Here is a 22,648-nt window from a genome sequence, read left to right on the forward strand (position 1 = left end):
TTAAAAAAAAAAATGTGAACACTTACATACATATTGTATATTGTTGAATATGGTTTCTTTTAACATTTGTATGGGAGCTATGAGAAATACCAAACGTAGGACATTGAAATTTTGAGAATATACGTAAAATAAATTAAAAACTTTTAAGAACAAAGTTTCATTTAAATATCTATTAATTTACTAAAGTTATTAATTTAATTCTGCTGGCAGAGCTATTGGACCCACTGTGCGTCCTCCCGAAATATGCGAAGAATTTATAATTTAGGAATTCCTAGCTCCCGCTTCAAATTTTTAAGTATTTTCTTGTTATTATTTAAAAAACGTAATATATATACGTAAGAAAAATAATTAATATTTATATGATTTGCTTGAATATTTTTAACTGTTTATCTAATAAAACAAAAAATTGTACATTCAAAGAATTTTTAAAATGTTAAAGATATCTTAACGTGTGTTAAACTGTTTGGGGGAGGAAAATGTACATTCCAGTTTCCTCTTTCCAGATTGTGGCTGGAACAGCATTAGGAGGGTTGCAAAAAAATCCTTATCTTAGTTTCAATAGGCGCATCATTGGACGTGGTTTTTAGAGCTAACATTCTGTTACTTTAAATATTATTATATAATAATTAATAAAACAAGTGCTTTCAAAAGTATTATACAAATTTCCTAACAATTGTGAAGCTAAAAATAATATATGTTTGATGATTACTAAATGATCATCTTGTTATAAACGTACTTTGCTGTATGTCAATATGTTTACTTGTCGACTATGTTAAAAAATATGCATAATGGTGTGTAACTGAGCGTGTACGTGTTTTTTTTGTATCGAATTATATACAATATGTAAATATTAATTAGGAAAAACTTAAATACGTTTATCTATGCTATAATATAAGGATAATGAAATCTTGCCAGGATTGGAATAGTTGTGTTTTATAAAAACGTAACTTTTTCAATAAATAATGTATTTGTTTCTATTTAATTATATAATGAACAAAATAAACCAATTTGAATAATTTGAAAATGCTATAAGTCTTAAGGTTTTAAAGTTGTTAATTACTAATGATGTTATAGGGAGGGATATGAGCTATATAACTAAACGATGGTAAATAACCACACTTTGGTCTTTTTTAATATAGAAACACTGGACTCCCTAAATTTTGTATTCTAAGAAATTGATTTTATAATGAAATTTTCATCAGAATCGGAGCAGTATATCCGCCATTTGCCATATATATCTATTTTTTTTGCGGTCAGAATTTGGAAATGGCTTGTACACATAGCTTGCAAATAACTGTTAACCGATTCGTGCGGTCTCAAAATAAGTGTTCGTCACTGAGACTTTGAGCAAAAAGACTGAGAGCAACCGATTGAATTACTCGTATACAAATTTTGCTCGGGATTAGCCGAAGAACAGTTTTTTCTGTTTTCGTTTGTTCTGCTCATTCTCGGACTGTCCGAGGTCCGATTCTCAAGGTCCGAGAATGATCGACCGTTCTCGGTCGATCTCGCGATCGACGATTCAAAAATTCTTTTGTGCATGTATCATATATGTGTATGTGACGTTTCGTGGGTTCAACGCGTCAATTGGCGTTGTGAATCTCGCGTGTAAACATTGACCTTTCAAATTTATTGAAAATGGAAAGACAAATTAATAAAAAAGTGCATCAATTTTTTATATTACATTTTATTTTAAGCGAACGACGTAGTTCACTAGGTTCCAAAAACTTTAATTCTTTATTAGTTGTTAAGCTTAGCTCAAAATAAATGAATTAAAAAGAAAACTATTCATTTTTTAATTAAAATAATCAATATATTAGTTTAAAATTTGAAAAAGGAATGTTTAAAATCTTAAGAAGTTTATTCGTGAAAATGGCATGTTAAAATACGACACAACGTACCACTGTGCAACGAAACGAAGAAAAATTATTGAAAAGACTTTTTTCGCTGACTTTTTCAATCAATCGGTCTTTTAATGAGTCTCTCTGCGCGAGCGTCACTCGAATCTCTCGTTGAGCGATGTTCGGTAATCGAGAGTTTCGTGATTGGCTCATTGTAATGCGTTCAACAGAAAATCGAAAAAAAAGAAACAAAGTCTGCTGCTCAGAGAGAAACCGAAACTTTTTTTCGGTTCTTCTCGCGAACAGAGCGTAAGGAAAAAAACGGTTAACAGTTATTTGCAAGCTATGCTTTTGCATCAATTAGAACATCAGTTAGTATTCCTGTATTCATCATAAAGCTTAGAGGCCCAGAAGAGCGCTCGAGAAACGATTAATTAGTAATTATTAAGCTATTTGTAATTTATTAAGCTAATAGGAGTTAGTAAGGAAATTAAATATGCTAGAGAGATGTTAGGGAGTAGAGACCATTGTAATTTGAACATAAGCACGATAAGAGGGTCGTGCTGTGCATATGTCGAACTTCAATGCCTAAGAAATAGAGGACTAAAGTCCTTCTAGTCTTTTTATTGCAAATATTGAAATTTAATCGTGTTAGTAAATGCTGGCTATTGATGCGGTTATGTAGAAAAACTACACCAAGCACGCCAAGTTTATTAGTAAGAGTCTGCTACTGTAAGACGGAAGATAAATTTGCATTCCAGTTAAGATTTCTAAGTGCAAATGTTATAAAATTCTTTTTTACATTCATTACATAAAATTCATTCTTTACGGTCCTGGTGTACTCCATATCGGGGACTCCAGACATATGAACCGTACTCCAGTTCGGACGGACCAAAAAAAGGTAGTAATCGTTAAATTCTTTTGACCACCTTTTAATAAAACTAAGGAAACCTTTAGCCTTATTAACCTTTATTATTAACCATTGTGCAATTATGGTCGGCAAATTGATGTTTTAAGTCTAATAGGACACCAAGAACATTAACCTGAGTTAACTCTTCTAAGGTAATCCGATAGAGAGAATACATAGCCTGGTGAGGGCAAGAACGATAAGAAGTATTTAATCATTTGCAAAACACCATTATTGAAAATTTTATAGATTGGATTGAAGAAAGAAGAGGACAAAGCTTAACATCATCTGCATACATGCGAACTAGAGAGTTCGTTTTAGCAGGGGGCAAGACGTTCATGAAAAGAGTAAACAGTAACGGGCCAAGATGACTTCCTTGAGGGACGCCAGGTGTAGCACAGACCAAGCGAGAATGTACATTTAAAAATAAGACTCTTTTTGTTCTTCCATCTTAGTAACTGGAGTTTCACGTTAGGAGAATATGAATAAGTAATTGACTGAATCAAATGCTTTACTGAAGTCTGTGTGAATAATATTAGTTTGAAATCTCTTTCGAAAGCCATCTATGAGAAAGGATGTCAACTTCAGTAAATTAGTGGTGGTGGAGCAACGCCTAATAAAGCCATGCTGACATGAAGAAATGATCGAAGAGCAAATGTGTTGCAAATGAGGAGTAATTTATTTTTCAAAAAACTTTGGAATGGCCGACCATTTATAGATGCCTCTGTAGTTGGCAGCATCGGGGTTCTTTCCTTTCTTATGTCCTTTTTTTATCATGAAAGACTCCTCCCACTTAAGTGAAAAAATCGAGGTTTCCAAATATATGTTGAAAAGTCTATGTAGAGGTTTGCACAGTGCCCTGGCACAGTATTTCAGCTGATTTGTCGTTTTAGGCGGAGAGTAAGTTGTTTGAAACATTGGCCAAAAGATCAGCAATGGCCTGATCCGAGGTCGCAGATGAATTTTCAAACGTAAGCCAAGGTGGAAAAGACACACGTTTACACTTAGTGTTTACAAAGTAACAAAACTGCTTCGGATCTTGAGTAAATTTAATGCAGCAGCCGTGATAACATTTTCCATATAATTGAGCGTTATGCACAGTAAAATATGACCGAGCTAGAATATATCTTGAAAAATCTATATGCAAGTAGTTTATATTAAGTTTAGATTATATTAAAGTTAAAGCTTGTTTTTAGTATTTTTTTTAGCTCGTGAGGCACCAAAAACCAAGGAGGATTTGTTGAAGCAGATAGGTATTTCCATGTCACGAATGAGTTAAAAAAACGTGGGGGGCAAAACGCACACAAAACGGTAAAATGCATGGATCACCTGGAGGCATTGAGGAAATGGAGGAATCTCTAGAACAGCAGGAACTCACTCATAATTTGGCCCATTCGGTCTAGATCAGATGATGCAAGATTAATGATGCTTATCACCCTCAATAGGCGGGACTTCCGTCTGGCGGAAAAAATTTTTTTTTTTGTGTGGTGGTCAAGGTAATTACGGAGCGCTGGTTAATAGGAACGCATGCGACTATACTAGCGGTGCCACACTATAATTACTGTAGGAGCTGCGGGGATATAGAAATGGAGGAGACAGTCACACACCTTCTATGTCAATGCCCTGCGCTGGGTCGCTGTCGACTCAAACTCCTGGGTGCAGCAACATTCACGGACCTAACAGACATTACCGAGATCGCTCCACGCATACTCGTTGCCTTCATCCGGAAAGCTGGATGGGACCGCGAGCCGCCGCAGGACGGGTAGTACTCCTAGGACACATTAGGAGTGGGGAGGTCCCCTTGAGTGACCTCTTGCCTGTGCGGTATCACAAGGTCAGTAACTGGCCCCACATCTGGCTGACTCAACCTAACCTAAACTAACAGTTTTTAAACAACTGAAAAACAACGCTTCCCTTTTGATCTGAGCTATTTGAAAGTGCTCACACTATCGGTGTGCCCGCAGCGCTGCGGCAGAATTTCCGACCGCTTTGGAATTTCCGATGCACGCGTGCTTTGGAAATTGAGAGTTTGCCCCCACTGCTTTAAAGTATGAAAAAAATTTTCTAAGGTGACACTTACATCGGTGCATGCCAGAATATCGGACCAATCATATGTATCGATGGGGCTATTAAGTTTTTGAAAATCAGCTTTACGGAAACAGCGAATTTTATTTGCCCCGCATGGAAACTCCTGATCGATACCAGAAATGGTTTTGATTGAAATCTCAAGCGCGGGGAGATGGATCCTCTGGGATTGAAAGGGAGAAATTTCTAACATAGTTAATTTGACCTAGGGGCATGTCAAAAACGCCCGCGGTGAAGTCATGGTGCGTGATAAGTGCTAAAGATGGTGAGTTATTGACGTTGGACCACTTCACAGCTACGAGCTGGTCACAATCAGTCATAAGATTAAAAACGGATTGAATAGCGGACAAATGTGGGCGGTTCGGACGAAGGCGGTATATATGAACATATAATGTATTAAGATTTCGCGGACAAAAGATATTTTGGCTTAAGGTATTTTTTTTTTCTCACAAGTCACGTCAATATGTCGCATTGGAATACAATATAATACAACATTTTCAATTAAAAATACGTACATAGTACATTAAATATAAATAAAATTAATATACAAATGTAACCTTATATAAATTATAAAAAACCTTTTTTAACATAAAATTTTTTTTTTGGAATTCTCATAAAAATTTTATTAAAAATCAAGATGTAAGAAAACGAACAAAATGAAATATAATATAATATATTTATAGCCTTATGTACTATCGGCATTGCGTGAATGAACAAACATTTATTCGTTAGATCAAAAAATGGATTCACATTTTCTTACTCAAAGAGCAATGAAAGCATTCAAGAAACAGGCAAAACACACGTTGTACTCATAAAAAATACGTGTGTGTCGGTATTGAATGTTGTCTTATGATTAGTGAGTGGTACTCGTGCATAAATTTTTATGGGTATGCATAGGGTGTCGAAAAATGTCACCCGTGCCGTTCTCTGGCCTGCATCTGCGGAGAGAAGTGACGGAGAGACAGACAGCGCAACTGTCTCCCATTAATCACTGATCTTTCTACTTCTTCGGCGTCTTGACTTCTTTCTGACCAGCGAAGTGAACACGTGAAAGAATAAATAAAGACAAAGTATTTAAGCAAAATTTTTATTAGTATTAAATATGGATAACATATGTAAGTTATTACATTAGCAACAAGGTAAATACCTTTAAAAAGTATAACAGATAAAACCTAGTGCAGAAAAAACATGACCAAGTAAAATTGATGCGTAAACAAAAGACGGAAGATAGAATATTTTCATTTGCATTCGTCAATTTGACTTGCATGTACTTACGTAACATACATACGTACATACATATGTAATTTAGTTATATGTGGGGTCAAGGTAATTTTTGATTGTATTTAATTATCTCCCGCTGCAGTCGGTGACGTTACAAGTGCGGGTATTGCCGAGGGGGTTGCTTCTCCTTGTGGGAAGTAAGCGTCCATCTATGACAGGAATTCTGGTGGGAGCACTGGCTTCGCTATCACGGCCCTTGAGGCGCGGTAATCAATTCAATAAAATTAATTTACTGTTTCGCCTGTGCCGGAGTATGATATGAATACTTTATTATTAAGTGAAGCTCGAATATAGTAAAAACTGAAACTTAAAGCTAACAAAAATGAATCTCATAGCGGCCACGCAAATATGCAGCTATATATGGGCATCCGGCAAGACGCCGGAAGGAAGTTGCGCGGTGAACTTCATTTAACAACTCCCCCTTCAGGAATGAGGCGGCCCTCGGCCGATCCTATTTGGGCAATCATCTTCTTTAGCGTGGCCGCAGTTCTTCGGCCGCTTGGTGGTTGATCTCCTTCCCGAGCTTGGTAGTGTGTTCCAGATTACGTTTACTAAATCGGTGAAGGTACGGAAGACTTAGAACATTGAGTTCCATAGTGACGTTCCGGGAAGGCGAGCTGGCAACCCCTGGAGCCCTCTTCTGGGCTGTGTCATGTTTGACAAATCGGGTTTCGTTGAATTATCGGTGGAGGATGAGATACGTGCTCCATATAGGGGCGCAGGTGCCATTATCCACACTCACGCGAGCCGGGCGATCATTTATAATTACAATCCCTTCGTCGACGTAAGTAAAGGGGTGCAAATCGCTTTGCTGGATTTCGCAAGGTGCAGTGCCTCCAGCGTGGAGCTCTTGAGCGTGTGATATTCTTAGCGCCAGCTTGCAAAACGTAGCCCCTGACTTCGTGAAGCAATTTTTTATCGTGTGGATCTCACCGTCGCATTCAGCTATCACGTTATCCTCCTGATGCGACACCTGGAAAATGGCCGGCTTTTGCAGACCGACTTGATTTAAGAAACAACCAAAAAGTGTAAGATGTTATTGGATTGTAGGATGTTACCGGACGATACGGACAAAAAATCTTAAATCGCGGACTTGGTGGGCTCTTCTATCCACACACCTTCTAAGTCTGCATGATCTAAGATGCTAGGGCTAACAACATAAACTTTGGCAAGTGCTACTGCTAGCATTAAACCATGCAGCTCATCGCAATCATCCTATTTCGAGTTAAAAGCATCTCGAATAGGTATCAATTTGGGACTTTTTAGCTCACCCCAGAAGTTGATTGACGGTTGCGGAAATTTTATTAAATTGATTTTGTATTTTATTGTTCATATTGACCTGCATATTGTTTGCATTTATAGTTCAAATTCCTTAAATTTAATTTTTTAAAGTCTTCCGCGTCCGGCGTTTCTGCCACTACTTTCAAAAGTTTCTGCATGTGTGACTGAGGGAACATGTTGGTTATTCTATTGGTTTCTTTTATGACACGCCTATATTCCGAGAGATTCGCTGAGTGTTTAACAAACGCGAACTCCTCCCATACTAGAATTCGGCCATCAACGATGGGAATGTACTTAGCTTTAGAGTAGTCCGTGCCGATGTTGCGGCCAAAAGAAAAATCAGGGATTTGGCTGTAAACCTTTAATTTGGATGTGCTATAATTTTTGTTGGAATTGGGTAGCCCACCACCAAAGCATGATTAATATAATAATAGTAGTATCCTTGTTAACTTATGCCAAGTGGCTAGGAACAAGGATAATAGAAAATGCAAAATTATCAGGCGAGCGGTAACATGGCTATCCTCGTCCTACCTAAGGTTGTCTGCCCGCTTTCGCGGTTTTTTCTTCGCACAATGGTGAGAGTTTGTTTCCATATCGCCTGTTGGATTTCACTAGGACTTTTTCGCCAACCTCGAATACTCTGTATTGTCGTTTCCTGTTTCGGAGCTTATTCTGGGCGTGTTTTATCTTATCCTGAATGTTGCACTGTGGGTCATTCGATTGTGTTTGAACCACGTCGGCCGGCCTCTTATCGATGACCGAATGGATATATTTTTTATATCTGGCCGTAGCCAGTAGGATCAGCTCTACGGTATCGCTAATGCCCTTACCGATTTTGAGGCATCTAGCAAGCTCTACCAAAGTGCTGTGGAAGCGTTCCAATTGTTCGTTTGAGACACTGTGGAGGGGCGGCGCATTTGAGATGCTAACGCCGAAGTGGTTTTCCAGCATGGCCTAGATGTAGTGCGAGTTCAACGATGGTTTGTTGTCGCAATATATGACTTCGACTTTATGGAAAATGTTCATTAGCTGTAGTAGCGCTGGTTTAAGGTTCTCTTTAGTTCCAGAGAAAACTGGCTGGACGACGGCAAATTTCGAGAATTTATTTAATACATGTGAGAAAATATTTTTTATCTGTGGAGAAATAAAAAATATTTTTTATAAGATGTTTCGCCAAGCTCTTGTTTATTTGGATGTCTGTCGTATTAAGCCTTAACGCAAGTCTTGAAACTAGCGACAATTTCTGTCGATAGCTTGGTCATTTTCGGGAAATAGTACTCTGAGAGTACCTGCTTCACGTTTTCTTAAGCAGATCTGTGAGCTCTGTTGTGCTCGACAGTAAAAAATGTTTTTCTCCCCTCAGCGATTGCAAAAATGTCCGTTACTCGGTTTTTGCAGTGCCAAAATTGGGTGGCAGGGAATTGCCGAACCAACTGTATCATTGCTAGCGTGTGCAAATCGCAATAAATGGCGTTCCTAAGGGCGTAACTTTGATTTCCGTGAGCTCCTTAAGCAGTGACTCCTCGCAAGTAAAGTCAATGTTATGCCGTCTCTTGTTTTCAAAGAGAACAAAGCTGCGTTTTAACGGAAATCGTGCTTCCTCCAGAGTTATCTGGTTTCGAAATCAATTGAGAGGCTTGTCCGTGGATTGAATCGTGTGGGTTAGCGACAGCTCACTGTGAATTGTGGTCACGCTTGAGAATGTGGCTTGAGATTGTGGCCACGCTCTTCCTCTTCTGCAACGTTAAGTTGCTGTCTCGAGAGGCCATCCGCAACTAGGTTGTCTTTGCCAGGGTTGTTAAAGACTTTGTCACCGCATTCGTCGATGATCCCTTTTCCCTTTTTGATTCTTGTATTCGGATTGGATTGGTGGTTAATGTAGATATTAATGTCTTAAACTGCATACAGTAAGATGTAATTATTCTAGGGCCCAGTTCCCTTTCTTTGGTAGCGTAGTAAACGTCTCTGTCCTTTAAGGTTATAGAGATCATAGTAATGGGACGCCCCTTTTGGGATAGCACTGCGTCAATGCCGTGAGCTGAGGCATCTGTCGTTAGATCAAATGGCATATTTGTTAACCGGGGTTTCTGAGGATGACATCACCACCTTTATGTGGGCGTTTTCGTCTTGTCCTTTTATTGTTAAACTGGTATTGTCCTCTCGCTCAATTTGCGAAAGTCCAACACCAGCCGCATTGTGTGGTTGCCATTTTTTTCGGTGCCCTTTTTGTCTACTTACCATTTTGGGTTTTTATATGGGGATCTCGTCTTCTGGATTATGCCATTTTTTAGCAGGTCCTGAATTTCGCCATTGACGAAATCGGCTCGCCTTGGGTACGGGTAGGGTCTGGCATAAATGGGCTCCTCAACCACTTTCCTGATGGGGACCACCACTGAAGTGTTGTAAGCATTTTTCCGTTCGCTTATCATTTTTGAAAATGCTTTCCTGACTGAAGGGTGTGCATTCGAGCAGTCCACTTCAGTAAACTTTAACGTTGGGGCATGATGGGAATTCTAGCCTTTCTAGTTCGAAGCCCCATTCGAGGTGGAAGCTAGGCAAAGTGATGCCCATATTCAACTTGAAGGCCACGTTGTTCATCTTGAAAGATGAACAACCAGATTTGCCTTGATTTGATTTAATTTGATTTAAGGGGCATATTCAGTGCGTCATCCCGGAATTTGTCACACAAAACTTTTGCCACCGACGCTTTTTACGACATGGTGGCTTTGTTTGTGAGCAAGGTGAATGATTTCTCGACCTCGTCATATTATTGTAGGGAGGACAGATTTCCCTGCCTGAGAGTACCCATCTCCTGCTCGACAGCACGGGCAGCACGGAATCGGCAGGGCCTCTTATACTTTTACTCCTAATAATAATTACCGCCTGATAATGGCGTAAGGTATTTACATAGTTCCTAAAGATATAATATGCGGCTACTGCTGCTGGCCGCCAGGAGACATATGCGTCTTGTGCTCCCGTAAATTCAAGCAGGCACTTGACGGCATCTAGGAAGAGCTTCCGCTTGGGCGGAAGGGGTTTTGCACTGCATTGACCTGTGCGGTCAGCTGCTGTATAGCCTGTGCAGGGGCCGTCATTTGTTCCATGCTGAAAGGAATATTCGCAGATGTAGGTGCGCTAGTGTTTGTGCTTTTGGATATAGAAAATCTGGTCAGCCCTTCGGTTTCGGATTCAGAGTCATTGGAGAATTGTCTTGTGTTCCTATACTGGTGGATGGGATTGCTCATGTGGAGCTGTAGCTATAAAATCGGCCAAAGGTATTAATTCATGCTCGAATTACATGCTCACAGAGGCAATTGGGCTAGTGAGGGGGTCGCGGGGGCTAAGCCGCCCGCTTAGTTATGTGTGCGAACTCAGCTGTTGCCTTGCCTAGTGAGAGACAAGGTGAGGGCTGCGCAAAATTTCTTGCGACAGGCCTCAGCAAGCCCAAGAGCGAAATCTTACTCTCTTTCTTACGCTCGCAGTTCGTTCATCTTACGCTCATATTCTCATTGAATGCTTTCTGTTTCTCAGTGGCTGAAAGGAGCGCGACGAAGAAGGTTGGTCTGCGCTTGGATTGTTCTTTGTATGTATGCGTGTCACACATTCACATACACGGGGGCATAAACCATAGAAAATTTAATATGTTAATATTAAACCGTCAAACAATTAAAAAGAATTGATTAATTTATATTAATTTTTAGTGGAGCTGCAGATTTTCAGATTTATATTAGGGGTCAAGGTAATGTTTGATTGTATTTAATTATCTCCCGCTCCCGCTATTTTTTGGAATTTTTTTTTGGCTAAATGAAAAAGACAATACAAAATTTGTAAATTAGGGTTTATAATATTAGTCGAAAACAAAATGGCGGATGTGCAGCATTTCTTCATAGACAAAGGTTATTTGAATATACTGTCAAAATTTCAGATCGACGGGTTAAGAGTTGTTGGAGTTATGTGTCCAGCAGTCTGAAAAAAAGTGGTTTCGAGAAAAACGCGTTTAAAGTTTTAAGTACTGTGGGATACAACTTTTGAGGCATCAGCGCAGAATGGAAAATTTCGACACTTAGACACTTTTGCCGGACTCTATCTTTTGATATGTTATTTTTAAGACCTTAAAGAATTTTTTAAGCGAAAAAAAAACTTTCGATTTTTTCAAAGCTCTACTCAGATGTCCCCCCTTAACTTATGAATGCAAACGCGCTTGAAAAAGTTAGAGAAAAAAGAAAAACAAAATAAAATATTTAATAAGAATGCTTAAAACAAATGTATGCATGTATGATCATGATGAGAAAAGGACAAACAAGAAGTTTAGCTAGCTCTAGTCAGGCACAGATTACATAGATATACACATATATTTATGTACATACATATTAAATCGTTTATATATGGATATAAAAAAAAAACGGCGAAAAAAAACAAAGATTTTAAAATTTACTCGGGCAGTTACATAGCCCCGGTAAAATAAGCTGACAAAGGGACAGTCTTCCAAAGGGATAATTAAACTGACGAAAGTCAGCGGCAATGTGCCACTGCTATAAGCCAGCTTATCGCGTTAAAGCCAGCTATACCGCCAGTATAATTATCTGAAAAGATGTCAGAGGAAGGTTGTCAAAGATAGTAATAGCTGCTAAAGGCAAGTGCGACGAAAATATTGAATAAACCAAAAACAAAAATATTAATAACTCAATACAGGAAAACTTATTATGCCGTTCATATGCAAAAACATCGATAAAGCCCTACATCGTAGTGAATGGGAAAAGTGACTAAGGGAATTAAAAACAAGAAAAGGAAAGCTAACTTCTAGCGGAGCCGAAGTTGATATACTCTTGCAGTTAAAACCAGATACCATTCCCGATCATTCAGTTATATGGCAGTTATAAGATATAGTCGGTCGATCGCTATGAAACTTGGTAGGTCGGATCAATTAAAAATATAATCAGTACGAAGCTCCAACTTTCTATCTTTAAAAAAACACAAAAGTTGGGCCATTTTCAATTGTGCATTTATACGGCAGCTAAAGGATATAGTTGGCCGATTCTTATAAAATTTGGTATGTCTTATTATTTTGCCAGAAATAGCATTCATCTGATTTATAGCATTGATCGAACTCTCTAACACTAAAACACCGAAGTTATAGCATTTCCGATCAATCAGTTATATAGCAGCTATAGGATATAGTCGACCGATCCCGGCTTATATATGCAAGCAACCGTTCCGGCATATATACTGAGTGCAAAGGAAAGAAGGGTGTGTGCAAAGTTTCAAGTCGATAGCTTTCAAACTGAGCGACTAGTTTGCGTAGAAACAGACAGACAAACGGACAGACGGACATGCTCATATCAACTCTAACATACTGAATGTTAGAGTACATACATACTCATATAAATTTAACATACTAAATGTCAAAATCTTGTCAACCGATGGAAAACGCCAAGTTTTCCGGGCTCACTGTCTCAGCGAACTTCACAACCAGGTTGGACAATGCAATCTCCATCCACGCCGAGATCTTCAAGGCCATCGCTCAGAGTAAGTGAAAAATCAAAGCATCCAGTTGGGATTCCGTTATTTTAATATCCGTTCGCTGAGAGGTCGCTGATGATAAAGTTGATGATAAATTGCATCAATGCGTTTCTCAACCCCTCGTCGTTGAAAGAGTAACTTGGGAAATGTTCCTCAAGATTCCTTTCGTTATCCGGACGAGTCTCTCCCATGCTCCACCCATGTGCGGTGCTCGTGGCGGGTTGAATTTCCACTCAAACCTATGCCGTCCAACTTAATAGTGATCTTATCGTGCTCTATCTTTTTCAGCTTTTTGCGCACCCTACATGTGTCTCTACATGAACTAATATCCAGATTGTAGGCGATCTCAAAAAGCACCACGCGCATAGTAAGTCAGCTGAAAAGTTACCCATCTCTTCCCTTTGCGCCGGCTGACTTCACCAATCATACCCAGCGGAATGGTAGTACATTTCGTGGAAGCTTCAAAATATTAGGTTGGTTATCCGGCATTCTGGAGCTAGTATGATGGCGTCCTCCGCTATGTCAACTGCGTCTGTCTCTAGTTCGTTTTACTCCATCGTTTTCCAGGTATTCTTTCAATCCGGCCAATCTGCTTCCCTTGGAGCGTCGGTCCCGCGGATAAAGTTTTTAGTTCTTCTGCGAAGGCAATGGCTTGAGATTGTTTTTATAGTAGGATCTTTGCCTTGCTTACATGAGCCATTATCATGGTGGTTGGAATATCTCGCGCGGAACATTTCGCTTGCAGCCTATCAATAAACAGGACTACTAGCGCCACTGCTTTGCATAATCGCCGTCATTATCACATGCTTCCTTATGCTTCTGGAGTATTGCTGATGCTTTCCTGCTTGTTGGATGTTGGCCAGTTGTTTGCATCGGTCTTCAGGAACTCTGGGCCCGTTATCCACGTCCCTTGCTGGGTTTGCCTTGTGACCTTAAAAGCTCCATCTGCTACCCTCAGCCTCAAAAGAATCCTCCGACAAAGATACGACGACTCTGTCATCCGTAGCCACGCGCAAGTAGTAGACTGCAGAATACGCTTAGTCGCTAGCGTCGACAAATGTATGGAGTCCAATTTGACCTGGCTTCGATGTGGCTGGGGAAAAGCATCTAGGGACCTGGAAAGTCCTTATTTGTTGCAAAATATTTTTCCATTGGCGCCATTCTTCCAGCATTCTTTCAGGAAGCTCCTGATCCTATTCAATTTTTAGCCTCCTTATGCGCTGGAGGAGCATTTTTAGCCCAACCGTCTGGCATGATAAAAATCTCAATGGACCGAAGATCGACATAAGGACTTGTATAACTTATCGCTTGGTAGGGACTTCGTTTTCGCCAGAATGTCACGCTTCAGACTTGAAAATCTGCAAATAAACTTGAACATATTATTTTGTGGGTATATAGGATACATTCCAAGGATATACCAAGTATTTTTTCGGTTGAACAAAAATCCATCGGCTTTTGAAATCCAACGTTGCCATTATCCTGCAAGCTTTTAAGGACTTCTTCCGAGTTTGACGATCAGTTAAGGATCTCAAATCCGCGTCTGCAATGTACTTCTATAACTTTTCTAGTGATCTGGATGGCCGTTCGTTCCTTATGCTATCGATGAAGTCGTCGACGTAGTGCGCGTTTAGAATGGCATTAAAGGTCAATGGGAATCTTCCCAAGCCATGGGATTGGCCATCCTTCTTGGTGAGTTTCCGCATTCTTGTCTCGAACAAAGTGCGCTATGAACGGCGCGCAACTGATGCCAAATGTCATAGCTCGAATGACATAGGTGTCTACTTTATCGCTGCTTTTTTCATACCATAAAAATCGCTGCGCATGCATATCCTCCTGGCGAATATTGATCCTGTGAAACATTTCCGGAATGTCACCGCAAATCGTTAGGCTAGCAAGACGTCTATGAGTGGGTTCAGACAATCTGGTCCCCTGAAGAAGTAGTCCCTTTATACATATATTTTTATATTATATATTTTTATATATTTTTTTTATTATTATCAATCAATCAATAGTTATATTTAAAATCTGTCCGGAGTTATGGACAATAATTAAATTTTATAATGGGACCTTAACTTAATGAAGTATTGAGTAGTACAATGTGTGCTTATCCCAGGAAACTAATTTTAACAGTAAAATTTTTATATATGATACTTATAAAATTAGTGACTTATATTTTTTGGCTTGTTTGGATTCAACGCTATGAATGTCAGCAGATACCATGTACGACTGATTTCTTCCTCGGATAGCTTTTTTTTTTTTTTTTTTTTTTTCTTTTTTTTTTTGTATTCGCGTATCCTTTGTCTAGGAGGTTCCCGATTTAGGACTGGATCTTCTCGTACAGATCAGGTTCCTGAAAGACCTTTGTCTTGTGTAGGTAAGGTTCTTCAGAGCGATACCGCGGTCTCAGGGAGTTTGTCGATGCCACCGTGCCACTGAAATGCAACTTAATATTTTCCAGACTTCTTTTGACAGGTGCTTTCTAAAATCTTTACTGCCAGCTTATCTTCGGCTAAGTACAGCTTTCTTGGTACAGGGTTGAAATGTTCGCATCAAGGTTGAAATGTTCCTTGATGTCGTCATGGAGTTCTTGCTGATTGCAGACGCAGTGGTGCATTAAAATGGATCGACGTTCTGCAGATGCTCCATCCTAGCATGAACTTCGATGCTATCGGCTCGTCCCATTTCCCTTCGCTAATCTTAAGAGGGGCGGCTAGCTTCCAGTTATTCGTTCCGATTAGCAATGTCACCTGGGCAGAGTAGGACTGTAGCGGTTAATCTCTCAAATGCTGGAATCTGTCGCATAACTCTTTTATGTTGACTGTCTGTCTCGGAAATTCGGATACGTTTACGGATCCACTCTCGAATCGAGTCGTCTATCCGGTCTACTTCAACAAATTGGCGCTGCCTGGCCTTGTATTTCCAGTTTTTAGACTACAGATGCGTCTGCTAATGTCACGGATGATCCTTAATCTAGGGAGGCGTAGATTTCGGTCTGCCTGCTGCCGTAATGCAACTTAACTGGAATGATGAGAAAGAACTAACTTCCGTGGTTGTCGTCTCATTGCGTACTCACGTGACTTTCTTGACTTATAGCGTTTGGAGCATATTCTGTGTGAAGTAACTCATGATGCCTCCTTGTACAGCCATTAAATCCACAGTTCCCGGTTCCGCATCTCATCCGGAGTACCTTGAGGCAGCAGAAATAGGCTTTACCTGCTCTGATTACCTGCCACCTGTGATCCGCGTCAAGGTTCAAAAACACCTGGCATTGTGCTGGGCACCTAAATGGAAATTGCTGCTGAGCTGCTTCAGTATGGATCGGGTTCGATCGTGTTTGTCCTCGTGATGGTCCGAACAACGACTCGGACTGCTTCTCTCTTGTCGGAGCCGCGACTGTTGTGGGAGTTTACTTTTTAGTTCCGAAAATTCTGAAAATGAAAAATTCCTTTCTATCTTCATTCTTTGAGTCTGCTTTTCCTTTTATCTGCGTGATTACTCGACCTAGCCTGTGGCTGCTAGGAACGCGACGCCTTTACCTCTGTCTTTATCCCCAAGAGGAGTTCTTCCCGCAGGAGTTTTTGTTTTCACCAAAAATGTGGCAAACAAACTTCCTACGTTTCCCTCGCCTCGCTAGCTTCTTTTGCGATTGCAGACGCCTCGTTCTTAAGCACCTTTTCAAAATATGTCGATAAGCTTAGTCTAACATTTTTCAATACTAATTTTAACATGTTCAGAATTCAAATATAAAATTAAATATGTGACGGCGGTAACACAAACAGAGTCAAGAAGAAAAGAAGAAATTGCAAAAAATGCCGAACGCAGCCTTAATGAAACGGAATAATGAAACTGTTTTTAATGTCCGGCCCAACTCACAGCATCAGTTTAAGGGTGACGCTTTTGACCAAATTCTCAATGTAATTTGTGTATTCAAGGCCCTAATTTCAGTGGACGGAAATGCTGAAACGATTGCCGGCCTTTTGCTTAGCCGAGAGGCTGCTATTAAGGTAAATGTACTGTGTCTAGGACTAGAGGTTATCAATATCCAGGAAGTCTCAGTGTTTCCAAAGTGGAAAGAAGAAAGCAGTACAAAAATCGATGCGAAAAATCCCTATTACCCTTGAGGACATGGTGTGGTGCAACTCCAATGTTGCTTAACTCCAACTCCGACTTCATAACTCCGATGGGTTTGTTCCGTTACAAACGTCTTTTATTTGGAGTAATCCGGCTCTACAGATATTCCAAAGAAGCCTGGAGCAACTACTTTCCGCATCTAATAATGTCATAAACTAGATTGATACAGAATCATTTTAGAAAATACGGAGAAAGAACATGATGTGACAAACGAACATGTGACATCCTGAAAGAAAACAACCGTGTATTAAACTAGACAAACTGCATTTACAAAGACGACAAGTTACGTTTTCTTGGGCACATATTCTCAAGCATTCAGCGCATTCAAGCAGACCCAGAGAAATATAGGATCATCACATCATTTAGTTCTCCCAAGAACAAGGAGGAAAATCAAAGTTTTGACAAAACTAATCTTAAAGTCGTCTGCTCAAAAACGACGTGAGATTCACATGGGGCATTGAGGAACAAGAAGCGTTCGATAAGCTTAAACTGTGTCAGACTAATATCCCTAACTTGCTGTACTTCGAACCGAAATGCGAGATACAGATCATGGCAGATGCAAGGCCAGTGGCGTTGGGAGCGGTTTTGCTGCAATGCTCGGACGAGAATGACCCGAGAATAATCTCATTTGGCAGTAGTAGTTAAACTGACATAGAAAACCGAGAAAAGTGTAAACATTGCTGGTTTGGAGTTCGAATTGAGAAACAACCATAATCCATTGGAGTCCATCTTCAAGCTGTCTTTAAAGTCTCCAGCAAGGATTGAAATGGGGTTATTTACTCTTCAAGCGTTCAAGTTCAAAGTAATATATACGACTGGTAAGAAAAATATTGCCGATTCCTTGTCACGACTTTGCGACCTCAGGGTAGATATGAAAGGTGAGCATAGCATCCTTTATCATTGAAATCGCAGAAAAGAGCACTTGCGGCGAGAAAACGGATCGTGCAGTGAAAGTCTTCAAATTCTATTTTCAAATACTAATACAATGAACTTTTCACAATAGGATCTTTAGTGATGCAAGCACTCGCATATTTATATCAGTTTTGATGAGATACTCCGTATTGACGCTAGCCCATGAAGGCCACCCCAGCGCGTCGTCAATAAAGCCACAGTTACGATGAAAAGTCTAACGACCGCAAATAGAGCGGGATGTTGCAAAGTTTTGAAAAGACTGTTAAGATTGTTAGGATATGTATCTGTCTGTGGGACCCACAAAAATAAGGGAAAGGAGTATGCTGACAGACGTAGAAGAGCTGAACATAAAAGTATGAGACAAGGTATTTTCAAAAATTTGTTTTCCACATAAGCTCACACCAAACTATGACACAATTGAGTACTAAGTAGAGCACAGAGAAAGAGATTTGATAAAATTGTCAGGTGGAGGGAGCAGCTTAAAGAGAATCTTCGGGAAGAGGGTTGCCGTAGCAAATGACAATATTTTCCACCACTCCCAGGCCAGCTGCAGCAAGGATACAGCCGTCAATTCCCCATTTCCAGGACTCCAGAAGACACTGGAACTTTTTCTTGCAGAGGGTATTGTAATTTTGTCCAAAAGTGTGAAACGCAGTGAAGGAGCCATCTCCGACCCTATAAAGTATATATATTCTTGATCAGGATCACCTCCTGAGTTGATATGAGCATGTGCGTCTTTCCGTCTATCTGTCTGTCTATTTCTACGCGAACTAGTCTCTCAGTTTTAAAGGTATCGACTTGAAACAATGCACACACGGGATCCGCCGACTATATCCTGTAGCGGCCATATAACTGATTGATCGGAAATGGTATAACTTTGGTGTTTTCAAGTTAGAGTTCGGATTTTGGATCATAAGGATTTTGCATCAAATTTCATAAGGATCGGCCGACTATATCTAATAGCTGCCATAGAACTGAACGATCGGAAATGGTATTTTGTAGAAATACCACCATTGTTTGCGATAAACATCAGGTTTTAACTGCGAGGGTATATAATCTTCGGCTCCACCCGAAGTTAGCTTTTCTTTCTTGTTTTTTTTTTTTACTATTTATCAAAGCACGCCAATAACCGTTTTTCTTCTTGCACTCGCGTTGTGAGCACAACCGAAAAAGCTTATACTCTCTCGCTCTCGCTCTAAGCAAAAGACTCTTGCTGTCTTCATTTATGTATGTTTTTTGTTGCTTGCGCCTTTTGTTGAGCTCTTTGTCGCGCAACCGAAATTGGATGTCACCGAAAAGGCGCCAGATCTCCTGTAACTCCGTGTAAGTTACTCCCGACCGAACTTCGGCAAACATTTTCGCCTTACCGGACCCACTAAGCCAAGGGGGTCGCGAAACCATTTAAAGCATGGCAGAACGCCAATAAGGTTTCTAAGCGGGCTGAAGAACAAAAAAGTAAAGCAGAATCTTATCGGAGGAAGTTCCCAAGACAATCGTATTTTTTCTAAAAGTTGCAGCCGTCATAAAAGGATAAAATAGGCTACCGATCGTCCTAAGGAACGACAGACACGATACGATAGGAATATTGAAGCACTGTAAACTCAAAGTTATTGATAGAAGCAGTGAATTTTTACCAAGCGCTCACATCCTTCTCCTCGGGATTACTACCAGGAATGAGATTTTAGGCACCAATGTCATCACCAGGCGTGAGACAGTTTCAGTTAGATGACTGGGCTAGCCATTAAGAAATCATTCAAAGCAACCCATAATGCAGTTTCTAGAATAATACAGCTCCCATTACCCAATCAATTCGCTGAGATCGGTAAAAGAAAGGATCCGTGAGCTGGACAATAACGGTCTTTAGGCGACGAACTTAAAAAACCGGGGGAAAAGTTGATTACGTAAAATGCGGGGAGGAAGAATCAGAAATCAAAAATGGCTAGCTGTCTGGATTAAAAGGACTGTAAAGGACCCACGTCGTCCTATCATTGGGTTTGGAGCGTCGAAAGTAGTTAGAAAATTCTTCTTTCCAATGAACAGCGTCTCTGCTCGAGGATGGTTGCAATGGACCTGCATTTGCTTCCGCTTGCACCGAGTGGCTTCATCTACCTTCTGCAACAGCACTTGTATTACAATCCAATGGCAATCTGCACAACTTCCCATGCTAGCCAAGGCCCGCATATGTGAATTAGATTTGTCTCGCGAATCCTCGTCGCCGATATGCATTCCACGGGCGAAAGTATTTTATTTACATAAGCGTGAAAGATCAACGTCATAGTTCTTGTCCGTCAGACAGAAGACAGTTTCAGTGGCAGCAAGGCCTGGAAGCTGTCTGACAAACGACGCATAAAAATTGAGAGCTGAAGTAGCGTTAACTAGTTCTAGTGCCCATAAAATCAATTGGATCGCTGAATGACCTTTTTGGCCAGTCTAAAAAGTGCTCGTTCCTGAGTTCCGTAACATCCAACTCAGCTCAATTTTTGTGGTTCTTTAAGTCTGCAACGAACTTAAAAATCTGGTCATTGTCAATTGCGACAGACGAGGAATCAGTAATAAAAAATGGGTAGCTACCTGGATTAAAGAACAATGCCTTTCAACTAACCAAGCCGGACGTTCTGCATTGCTTTCGGAAACGTACTACACTGCATTCAAAAACGACAGCAAGTATTTAAAATCCTTAAAAAGTACTACAGAACCTTGGCTCAAAAAGAGCTTTCTTTCAAAAGATCCGGACTAGGAAAATGTATATATTTTAATTTTATTTTTATTCACTCATAATTGCTCTAGATCATAGGTGCCACCTCCCATTAATATCGTATGCTAATATGCATTGCTTTCATATGGGAAATGCAGAGTCATACACATGTGTAGTCCCAGCATAGGAAAAGGGCAATTAAAATAACAACTTTTCGTGTTTTCCCTATTCTCCTTAATCATGTTAATTCGAATGCACTTTGTTACCGGATTGCCAAAAACTCTTTAATACAAGAAAAAAGTGGTTTTTGAATTACTTCTTTGCAGAAACTTCCAAAAATTAATACAAATATTTACAATTTTTTTTTATTGTTTTTTTTTTATTTTTGATTTATTTTTTTTATTGGAATTGGATTTTTCTTAACTCCTTGTGAATTTTATACCCTTACCCTAGACAAGGGTCTATCTCAGTGTGGGGCATACTCTAATTTTCCTTAGCACGCGTGCATAGGGTAGGAAATCCTGCCGCAGCGCTGCCGGCACACTGACAGTATGAGCACTTTCAAATTTATTTAGAAGCTCTCTCATTTGCTCTCATTTTGACTCATTTGACAGCACAAACTTAAAAATCTAAATGTTTTCACTGAGAAAAATGTTCTCAGAAACAGGGCTTGAAAAAGTTTTCTCCATAGAAAATATAGACGGGGAAGCGTAGTTTTTCATTTTTTTAATAACTGTTGCTAGCAAAGCTAAATAAAATACACTATTTTAGAGCCCATTCCAACTTTTTAATTAACGAAAAATGAAATAAAATCTACGTTTTTTTCGCTCAGTGAATGCTCTGCTCCCATTGTTTTTCTCTGCTACGCATACACTCAAATTTTAAACATGTGTGCGTTTTGCCCCCTACTGGTCTATGTTGAGGTGAAAGGGCTCCCACCCAGCTTTTGGATATAGGCTACCAGTTAAGTAGGCTGCTAGGGAATTGTCGTTTAGATCTGTTGGGTATTTAAGTATGGCGGCTCCAAAGTGATGAGGCATCACACTGGAGCGGCGAATAATCTCCAGGTTTCGGATGAAACGTCCCTTCCTCGCCGAATCGTTTCAGTTGGCGCGCAAATCGCTCCCAAGCCGTACGTTCAGCATTGGCTCGGAAAACAATCGCAGTCAGTTCCGGACGGTGCTTTTAGAATTCTGCAAATTGTTCTGATTAATGAACAAAGTTATTCCGCAGAGCTTCATATATGGAGTGTCTGTCTACTTAGATAATCTGCAGATGATCTCAAAAACCTTTGAATATAATTGCGCATTAGTTACGTAGGTTGAAAGAAATTTACGAGAGGCGAGCTCGACAGTGGGATTGCTAAGTGAGAATCGGATCAATGTAGTTCCAGAAGAATGACAAAGAAGTGGTTTTATGTATGCGCAAGCATATATTAAATTTATCTAAGTATTAAAATAGTGAGGAACAGGAGTAGCAAATAGTACAGGGGCTGATTAATATGACGGGGAATTGATTAATTGCCCGTGACTGCTGCTCGATTTGCACGGTCTCACGATTGAATAATACAGTCGCATACATAACACCCCTTAACACCCAGACGGATCGCAGAACTGCGAGTGGCGAAGGTCACGGGCCGATCACGGGCAGTCCTCCAGTCTCAGGCGAGTGCTGTGGCCCAGCTGGAGTTACGGATCCGCCAGCTACCGCTACAGCTGGGGTTAGAGGGGTACATCAAGTTGGTGATGGTGTCTCCTCTAGAGTTGGCTGACTGTTCGGTCATCCTCAAGACACACCCAATAGAAAATCGGTCCCTTTCGATTCGAGACGTGGCCACTTGGGACCGCTTGCATAGTTTCAAACCCAAACCGGGGTGCCTGTAACAAAAGACAAAAGAGTTTGAGCCTCGCAGATCTTACCATCCATTTCGCCTGGACTTAATTTGTCAAAGAATGCGGATCGGATGTGACAGAGACGATTGTTTTTCGTAAGCAA

The 22,648-nt window shown here is 40.1% G+C and overlaps 1 protein-coding gene across 2 annotated transcripts in view; it reads left to right on the top strand.

The window, feature by feature from the left end:
- Positions 1-539: 539 nt before the first annotated feature.
- The window catches only part of nAChRalpha4 (nicotinic acetylcholine receptor alpha4), a 270,245-nt gene continuing 248,136 nt past the window's right edge, over positions 540-22,648 (top strand). The window contains exon 1 of one of the 2 annotated variants that reach the window (XM_070279509.1): positions 540-807. Coding sequence is in view for 1 of the 2 variants with exons in the window: in XM_070279508.1 (XP_070135609.1) it covers positions 789-791 (3 nt within the window). In the remaining variant the exon portion in view is untranslated. The remainder of the gene's footprint in view (positions 808-22,648) is intronic. The other variant, XM_070279508.1, reaches the window with a different exon arrangement.

The sequence above is a fragment of the Drosophila bipectinata genome, chromosome 3L, assembly GCF_030179905.1.
Source record: "Drosophila bipectinata strain 14024-0381.07 chromosome 3L, DbipHiC1v2, whole genome shotgun sequence".
Classification (NCBI taxonomy): domain Eukaryota; kingdom Metazoa; phylum Arthropoda; class Insecta; order Diptera; family Drosophilidae; genus Drosophila; species Drosophila bipectinata.